General features: G+C 37.0%; 1 protein-coding gene across 3 annotated transcripts; it reads left to right on the forward strand.

The window, feature by feature from the left end:
• The first annotated feature begins 3,109 nt into the window (after positions 1-3,109).
• Positions 3,110-9,338, forward strand: LOC113339904 (ABC transporter C family member 10-like). 3 transcript variants are annotated; one of them, XM_026585126.1, is made up of 11 exons: positions 3,110-4,835; positions 5,321-5,641; positions 5,723-5,809; positions 6,114-6,692; positions 6,776-6,940; positions 7,294-7,588; positions 7,740-7,954; positions 8,047-8,352; positions 8,460-8,523; positions 8,628-8,867; positions 8,970-9,338. In XM_026585126.1, the coding sequence occupies exons 1-11, from the start codon at positions 3,462-3,464 to the stop codon at positions 9,080-9,082; spliced, it is 3,759 nt and encodes a 1,252-aa protein (XP_026440911.1). In that variant the 5' UTR covers positions 3,110-3,461; the 3' UTR covers positions 9,083-9,338. The 3 variants fall into 3 exon arrangements, with proteins under 3 accessions (XP_026440911.1, XP_026440912.1, XP_026440913.1); XM_026585127.1 differs by lacking the exons at positions 8,460-8,523; positions 8,628-8,867; positions 8,970-9,338 and having other exon boundaries at positions 8,105-8,298; XM_026585128.1 differs by lacking the exons at positions 8,460-8,523; positions 8,628-8,867; positions 8,970-9,338 and having other exon boundaries at positions 8,091-8,215.
• Positions 9,339-9,571: the final 233 nt, after the last annotated feature.

Below are 9,571 nucleotides of genomic sequence, written 5' to 3' on the forward strand. Positions count from 1 at the left end.
TTACATGCCGGGAACCATTACCGGCATTGCCAAATAATTGTCGAGGATGCCGGTAATTTCTAGGAAGTTCCTGGATACCAAACCACCATTGCCGGCACATACGTAAAATTCAAACACATGCCGTAACAGGGTACCGACATGGAATATAACCTAAAACCTATGCCGGTACCCATAACAAAATCCTAGGGTTCTCTGTTTATTAGAAGCTCACTGCCGGCATAATCGAATAAATTCAAATTAATGCCGTGACTGAATACCGGCATGGTATTCAACCTAATTTCAACGTTGTAACAGGGTTCTGGTGTGGTCTTCATCCTAAATCGAATGCCGTAACTAAGTTCTGGTGTGGTCTTCAACCTAAATCGAATGTCGAAACACAGTGCCGGTGTGGTCTTCATCCTAAATCGAATGACATTACACTGTACCGGTGTGGTATTCATACTAAATTGAATGCCGGAAGCTACTGAAACTCAACTGTTTCAGTTAGGGCTTGCGATTTTGACCTAAACCCATAGCTACAAATCGATTGAAACACTAATTAAACAGTTCTTAATCACTTACTTTCTCACAGAAGCCATGTTTACGAGAAGTTGATCGTCCGAAGCCTCTTGTTCTTCGTGTTCTTGCTCTTGAGAAATCAAAGCAATCCTTTTTTCTTGTTTTTGTTGAGCAGTCGATTTTGATTTCGATTAGGCATCTTATTTCTTTCGTGGAGGCATTCTTATGGATTCAGGTAGGTTAATCAACGAAGAAATTTTTGAATTAACGATTAATCGTCGATGAAGAACGATGAAGAAGATGAAGAAAATAAGAAAAAAATTTCGAAACCTAACCCTAACCGAGTGTGCCGGAACTGATAGAGAAATGGGGGATATGTATTTGGTTTTTAGATTTTAAGTTTTAGGGGAAAGGGTAGTATAGTCTTTTCATAATGTTTTTTAATTAATCAAAGGGTGTTTTAGTATTTTCTTCCCAAAAAACACCCCTTAGCAGACACCTTTGGTTGGGGGAAGTAATTCATATCCCCAATTAGTTTTGATATCCCCTAATCGCGCGTTCAAAATAAAGGTGAATGTCAATATGGTTAACCGGTGGAGTTGAAAGGATAAAGTTTCAAATTCCATGGGGGAGGTGTCATTTGATTTTCCACTGAAGGATGGAGTTTTAACTCCCTGGAGTTCCAATTTCATACATGCCAAACACCCTTGGAATTCAACTCCACCCTTGACTCCTCTTGTTGACTGAATTCCATCCTCAGCTACCTCCGTGCCAAACACATCCTAAGAGAATTGGGTTGAGAAGAAAAGAAGAAGAATCAGTTGAAGTGGAGATGGAAATGAATTTGATTTTGATTTTGATTTTAGCTTTTAATTTTATGATTTTAGTTTTATGATTTTGATTTTGATTTTTTTTAAATTTTTTGATTTTAGCTTTATGATTTTGATTTTAGTTTTTAATTTTTTTGATTAGGAATTGATGGGGACAAATTAGTAGTATTAATATTTGATAAAGGGTAAATTGGTAGTTTCATCTCTTAATAACCTTTTTTGTCCTGTAATCATATGCCCAAATTAATGGGCATATGCCCCAATTTAGACAATATTTTTAACCCACAATTGGGAAATAGGTGAATCACTTAATTTAGGGATATTAAGCAAAACAAAATAGAGGTATTTTGACATAATTTTCAGAACACCTTATCCGTATATTTTTTATAATTTCTAAACTGCCGTTCTCTTTAATTTTTAAATTCTTAATCTTTAATTTATTTTTGTTTTGCCAATTCTAGACTGTCAGCACGGAGACAAATGAACACCATGACGATTGTTGTAATTTTTTTTCTAGAAAATCGTTATTATTGTATAAACCATATCCAATTTCTAATATTGGGGTCGATGGTCAATTTTTTCTTCAATGTCGACTGTATACGGTCGGCATTTTATGCGATGAATACTGTGGCAAATGCTGTTGATGAAAAACATCATTACCGTTCGACATTGCATTGGACAAATAAATAGTTCGACCGTGTAACGAGTGCCATGTCGACTGATGTTGATGAAGAACACCATCAATATTTTACCGGTGTCAATGTAGTATAGTGGTAAAGTCATTGGGTGTTGATATAAAACTGAATCCAAAAATCCCTAGCAACAAATTCTTTACTGATTAAAAAATAGAAAAAGAAAAGAAAGAAGAAACTTCAGCATGGTATATACGGTGTCGACGATTGTATATAGCGTATATTTATATGAAAAGAAAATACTTTTTTCTTTTTTTTAATAGGAAAGAACATACATTATCATTTAAACTACGTATAAGGAGTATTTCATGAGATCTCCAAACTTGTGAGCGGAGACTCGATCCGCTGATCTCTTATTTGAGAGTCAGGTTCCTGATCAACTGGGCTAACCCCTGATGGTTTAAAAAGAAATATGGCTTCGCCGAGGTTTAAACAGATACGGCTTCGCCGAGGTTTGAAAATACAAAATTAATAATTTCATAATATTTGAAAGTGATAACCAGGAACTATTTATAGTTTTAAGACACCCTTAAAGTATACCTATGTTAGAAATAAAATTTACATCTCCACCTATCTCCCATTTGTGTGTTCTTAATTTTCTTCCCTGGCTTGGCTAGAAATTAGTGACCATAGTGCTTGCTATATATATATATATAAGACCGGCCAGAAGGAAAAGCTAAGTGAGAGTAGCATTTACCCGCATGTAAAAGACTTTGTAACAAAAAATTTCACTACAGCGCATTTTGAAGGATTAGGAGCTATTGAAACAAAAATTTGGGAATGCAAATTTGAAACAAACCATTTTTTTTCATGAGAAAAGTGCTGTCGATGATTTTAAAGAACTTTTGTTTCACTTTTACATTCCCAACTAGCTATTGACTTTGGGAAACAAAACAATGTTGTCTATCTGTTTGACAAAAGGTCTAAACCAAATGATGAGTAGTGGGTTCAAAACAGAAGATTTCAACAATACCCACATTGGTTTTAATTGAAATTGCAGCGCACGTAGTCTACAGCCTCGTACAACGAGATCTCTGGAGCGGTGATTGGTCAACTCATGTTCATATATAGCTGAAAAGAGGTACCTGCACGTCTACTTTGTTATATTATTTTATAAATTCTTAAATGCTTTCTCATTATTCCCACCATGTGCATTCCATTAGTGCTATCAGAGTACAAGGTGCATGAGTCTAAAAGAAATCCATATACCATTTAAAGAAATGATTTGGTTGGAACTTTAAAAAATCTTTTGAAATGCATTTTTAATTTTTGTTGACAAATTATGATTTTGACAGAGTTAGATATTATAATCAAATTATGATTATGCATTATAATCAAACTAGTTTAAGCTTACGGAAAGGAAGAGGGCAAGTACCAACCACTTAAGGAAATGCTCTTTGAAACACTTTAGAAAGTTAAAATCATACACTTAAGCAAAAGTATGGATAACAATATTAAGAGTGAGACTCCTTTTGCGAAAGCTGGGTTTCTTAGTAAATTATCATTTTGGTGGCTGAATCCTTTGATGAAAAAGGGTAAGAAAAGGGTACTCCAAGATGATGATATACCCATGTTAAGAAAGATGGATAGAGCAGAAACATGTTACTTAATGTTTATGGAACAGCTGAAGAAACAAAAGCAAACTGAACCGTCAGTTTTATGGGTAATCATTTTATGTTATTGGAAAGAGATCTTAATTTCTGGCTTCTTTGCACTTGTCAACACAATCACTCTTTCAGCAAGTCCATTGTTTCTTGGTGCTTTCATTAACGTCGCACAAGGTAAAGAATCCTTTAAACATGAGGGATATGTATTAGTTATACTACTGCTCTTCACAAAATTCATCGAGTCTTTATCACAGAGGCAGTGGTACTTTCGGTGTAGATTATTGGGAATTGAAGTTAGGTCTTTGCTTTCAGCAGCTATTTACAAGAAACAACTCAGAGTTTCTAGTGCTGCTAAGACAAAGCTTTCAGCTGGCGAAATAATCAACTATGTTACTGTAGATTGTCATCGAGTAGGAGATTTCCCTTTTTGGTTGCATCAAACATGGGCATCATGCCTTCAAGTATGTCTTGGATTAGCAATTCTTTTCCGTGCAGTTGGGGTTGCGTCGCTTGCAGCCTTCGTTGTTATAGTGCTCTCTGTGTTATGCAATACTCCCTTGGCCAAATTACAACATAAATTTCAGAGTAAGCTTGTAATAGCGCAAGATAAGAGGCTGAAGGCTATATCAGAAGCTATTCTCAACATAAAGGTTTTAAAGCTTTATGCTTGGGAGATGTATTTCAAATCCGTTATAGATAAACTAAGGAAAGAGGAGGTCAAGTTCTTGGAAGTTACTCAGCGAATGAAAGGATATAATACATTTCTGTTTTGGATATCACCTATATTGGTTTCCACTACAACTTTTCTGACTTGTTACTTCACTGGGGTTCCTCTCTATCCTAGTAATGTCTTCACTTTTCTAGCAACACTGCGGGTCCTGCAGGAACCTGTTACACTGACTCCAGATATTATTGCAATAACCATTCATGCGCAAGTTGCGTTCAGAAGGATTGTGAATTTTCTTGCTGCAGAGGAGTTAGAGTGTAAAAAATTCAGGCAGATGGAATGTACAGAGCAACGTAAGCATGCCATTTCCATCAGTTCTGGTAATTTTTCATGGGAAGGGAATCCGTCATTGCTCACCTTAAAAAGCGTAAACCTTGAGGTTAAATCTGGTGAGAAAGTTTCTATCTGTGGAGAAGTTGGTGCAGGTAAATCAACCCTTTTAGCAGCAATTCTTGGCGAAGTTCCTAAGATGGGGGGAATGGTAAGTTTTTATCACTTACATTTGAAGCTATCAAGGCATGTATTTTGAGAGTTTATGCTTAAGTTATTTGTTGTTGTGTGAAGCGCTAGGTGAGGCGAGGTGCGAAGCCTTTTCGCCTCGCCTTGCCTAGCGCCTAGGAACGTCTAAGGCGCTCAAGGCGACCAGAAAAAAATATATAAAAGGTAATAGCTCCCGTTTTTTTGCGTGTTGGGCGCTTTATTAGCGACGTGCCCCCTGCACGCCCCGTGCGCCTAGCTCGCCTTTCACAACAGATTGGGATGTCAATCCCTTGATACTTCGAACATCAAAGAAAATGTCCTTCTTACAATTCTGTTTGCATGATCAACTTTCCTTTACAAGTCTCTTGAGTATCTGTAAGCTTTTGAAATATCATATGTTACCACAGAAGAAGCATAGCTAGAATACTTCAAAAATTTGAATATTAGTAAATACTCGTGACTCAATTTCTCCCTTTCATAATACAGGTTCAAGCTTATGGGAAGATTGCGTATGTTTCTCAGATGGCATGGATTCAATCAGGAAGTATACAAGATAATATTTTGTTCGGCTGCACCATGGATAAGCAAAGATATCAAGAAACAATAGAAAAGTGCTTGCTGGTAAAGGATCTTCAAATGCTACCTTATGGTGATCTCACTGAAATAGGAGAAAGAGGAATTAATTTGAGTGGTGGTCAGAAGCAGCGCATTCAACTTGCTCGTGCATTGTATCAGGATGCTGATATATATCTTTTAGATGATCCATTTAGTGCAGTTGATGCCGATACTGCAGTAACCATATTCAATGTGATCTCACAATTCCCATCTATATGCAGTATCTTGTGTTTATTATTTATATCCTACTGAAGTCTTTCTCTGTTTTATCAGGAATATATAATGGGAGCTCTCTCAGGGAAGACGGTCTTGCTTGTTACTCACCAAGTTGATTTCCTCCCAGCATTTGATTCTATTTTGGTTAGTTTATAATTTAAACGTTAATTACATCCTTTCAAACTATATGATTCTTTATTTTTAAGTTTCATAAACTGCATCAAAATCAACCAACAATGCAAATGAAGATGAAAGTATGGTAACCTGCATGCTAAAATAACGATACAGATATCTCTCAAGTCTTTGTGGAGAGAACTTATATTTTAACAGATCATCATTGGGAAATCTCCTTCTGAGCTAACGTCGTTGGTTATTCACCAACTTACTGTTTTTAAGAGGAGTAGTTAACTGTCATTATTTGCTAAAAAGTTATATTTTCTCATGACAGCTGATGGCAGATGGAAAAATCCAGCATGTGGCTCCATATCATCTAATGCTGTCATCTAATCGAGCATTTCATGACCTTTTTAAAACGCACAAAGCTACAGCTAGTGCTGAAATGGGTGCATCTTTTGATAAATGTGGAATCTCTTCTGAGGATACACAGAATATTTATTGCAGGGATAAATTGATTGGATCGATAGAGCATCAGCTGATTGAACAAGAAGAGAGAGAAACTGGGGACACTGGGTGGAAGCCATATCTACAATATTTGAATCAGAATAAAGGATTCTTTTACTTCTCCATAGCTTTTGCATCTCAAGTCATATTTTTGGCTTGTCAAATACTACAGAACTATTGGATGGCTGCTAATGTTCAGAATCCTGTAGTCAGCAAATTGCGACTTGTTCTGACATACTCTCTAATTGGATATAGTTCTATGTTCTTTACGCTCTTTCGATGTCTTTCTACAGTTGCTTTAGGTATGAAGGCTTCAGAGTCAATATTTGATCAGTTATTGAGCTCTCTTTTCCGTGCACCAACAGCTTTTTACGAGTCTACTCCTTTGGGAAGGATACTAAGCCGGGTAGGATACCCCAAAGTTAATCTTTCTATGTTTCTTCTTCTTGGTGAATTGCCAACCTTAATCTTTCTACGCTTCTTATGTAGGTCTCCTCTGATTTGAGTATTGTAGACCTCGATCTTGCAACCAACTTTGTTAAGGCTGTTATGGCCACCGTTGCCGCTTTAGTCTGTCTTGGAGTTCTTGCTGTTATTACTTGGCAAGTTGTGTTTGTCACCATACCGTTGGTCTATATGGTCATTCTTGTACAGGTACATACCCAACAACTGTATTGCCATTGTTCTTTGTGGTCTTAGGAACTTGAGGTATACAGTCTTCTATGAACTTGTCAAAACCTTGCATTTGGTAGCATTAAAACCCAAAATGTTACTTTTAACATTGGTGTGCTTGCTCAGGTGATGTTTATATAACATCCTTTCAGTAACTTGACTTAGGATGTCGAAAGCATAGAATTCTTAGTAACGGGCCATTTTATGCACCTTGTGGATGGGAGAAGGCCACAGGGGAACACTTTTGTTGCTTTTCTAGATTGTACTTTGCTTTTATTATTTTACTTTTTCTTTCTAGAAAGTAACCCAGTTGAATATGTTCTTGAACCCATTAGAGGTACTACTCTGCTTCTGCAAATGAATTCATGCGAATTAATGGAACATCCAAGTCTATGATAGCAAGCCATCTAGGCGAATCTATCTCAGGGGCAATGACAATTAGGGCTTTTGGAGAGGAAAATCGATTCTTCACTGAGAATCTTAATCTTATCGACAAAAATGCTAGTTCTTCGTTTCACATCTTCTCTGCAAATGAGTGGTTAATCCAACGTTTGGAAACACTTTGTGCCATTATCCTCTGTTCCTCAGCCCTTGTGATGGTCTTGCTTCCTGCCAAAACTTTTGGTTCTGGTATGTCCATGTTCCCTTTTACGCCCATCTTTCACAGATTTATCTCCAATGCCTAATTTCCAATAGAATACAAACTGACTAACCAACTACACATACTTCTGAAGGAATTTAGCTAATAAGTATCTTTCATTACCAATCTTTCTTATGTCAGGATATATTGGGATGACACTGGCTTTTGGTCTTGCATTGAATATGCATCTTGTTTTTGCTGTTCAAGTTAAGTGCACACTAGCAAATGATATCATATCTGTAGAAAGGCTAAACCAGTACATGCAAATTCCCAGTGAAGCCTCAGAAGTCATTGAAGAAAATCGACCCCTCCCTAGTTGGCCTGCTATAGGTAGAGTGGAGATCCGTGATTTGAAGGTACAAGTAAAACAATGTGATTGTTATGTTTAATTTCCAAAGTCATGCCTTTTGATATCAGTTCGTATACTTAGACACTAATTGTAAACCAGATAAGGTATAGGCTCAATACTCCAATTGTTCTTCATGGGATTAGTTGCACATTTGAAGGTGGTCACAAGATTGGGATCGTTGGTAGAACTGGCAGCGGGAAGTCGACTCTAATTGGTGCTCTCTTTCGACTCGTTGAACCGATAGAGGGAAAAATCATTATTGATGGGGTTGACATCTCAACAATAGGGCTTCATGACCTAAGATCACGCTTAGGTATCATACCTCAGGATCCTACACTCTTCAACGGGACTGTCAGATACAATCTGGATCCCCTTTCCCAACATACAGACCAGGAAATTTGGGAGGTATGTTTTGTTTGCTGCTTATTCGATGGTTTTGGTTATTTCTATTGGAAAAGCGGTTCTGTATATGCTATTTATCACTAATGGGATCTTTCTATGCACATATGAAGGTTCTTGCAAAATGCCAGCTTAGGGAGACAGTACAAGAGAAAGAAGAAGGTCTAGATAGTTCAGGTAAATGCTGCAGTTTCACGAGTATAAAATTCTTTTCTTTTTTCAGGAAATTCTTCTAGTTTGCTTGGATTTTTTTTTAAAAATCTTTTCAAATATTATTTTAGTTCAACAAGATGGTGTGAACTGGAGCATGGGACAACGTCAGTTATTTTGCTTGGGGCGCGCATTGTTAAGGGGGAGCCAGATATTAGTGCTCGATGAAGCTACTGCTTCAATAGACAACACAACGGACGCCATTCTCCAACAAACCATGCGGACCGAATTCAAAAAATGCACAGTTATCACAGTAGCCCACAGGATACCCACCGTTACAGACAGTTCAATGGTGCTTGTGCTTAGTGACGGTAAGTTCTATGTAGCTAGCTCTGTGATTCAGTACTTGCTTACATGTTTTTCTTATATTCGCGGTGCTTTAAACTGATCAGTATAACCGTGTTGTCCTACAGGAAAAATTATGGAGTACGATGAACCATTGAAGTTGATCAAAGTAGAAGGATCGTTATTTGGACAACTTGTGAAAGAATACTGGTCTCACATCCACTCTGCAGATTCAAAATAATGTGTTTTAACTATAGCCAAGTCTAAAAATGTTGCATGATAAATCTTTAAAAACTTGTCTGATAGCCCATGTAGGACTATTAGAATGTAAGTGTCTGAGCCCAGGTAAGCGATGGAGAATTTGTGCTTGTACTGTAAGCTTTATTGAATCAGTAAGATAATAAGATTGTATTGAGATTTTATGTATACCGCAGGAAAGGTAAGCTAGGCAGCTCACTTATTTCTATTAATGTATCATGAAGTCTAGTTGTTGGACAGTTATATATCATGTTCATCCAATTCTATTCAAAACATGATCAAGATCTAAGATTTTCAGGTTTACTACTTCATGGTTACATAGAAAACAAGTTCCGTACCTGACTGTTGCTGTTGCTGTTGGTCTTCATTCATACTGATACAGCAATTCCAGTGAGGTTGCTACTGAAGTTAGCTCCTTCCCTTAGTATTAGATATTATACTTGTGTGAACTATCTGTGTGTCACAAGTATCT

Source organism: Papaver somniferum, unplaced genomic scaffold, assembly GCF_003573695.1.
Source record: "Papaver somniferum cultivar HN1 unplaced genomic scaffold, ASM357369v1 unplaced-scaffold_21, whole genome shotgun sequence".
Classification (NCBI taxonomy): domain Eukaryota; kingdom Viridiplantae; phylum Streptophyta; class Magnoliopsida; order Ranunculales; family Papaveraceae; genus Papaver; species Papaver somniferum.

Coding starts and splice junctions, on each gene's coding strand:
- LOC113339904 (XM_026585126.1), top strand. CDS start 3,462: ATGGATAACAATATTAAGAGTGAGACTCCTTTTGCGAAAGCTGGGTTT. Junction 5,642..5,722: donor CTGCAGTAACCATATTCAAT/GTGATCTCACAA, acceptor CTGTTTTATCAG/GAATATATAATGGGAGCTCT. Junction 8,524..8,627: donor AGAAGGTCTAGATAGTTCAG/GTAAATGCTGCA, acceptor ATATTATTTTAG/TTCAACAAGATGGTGTGAAC.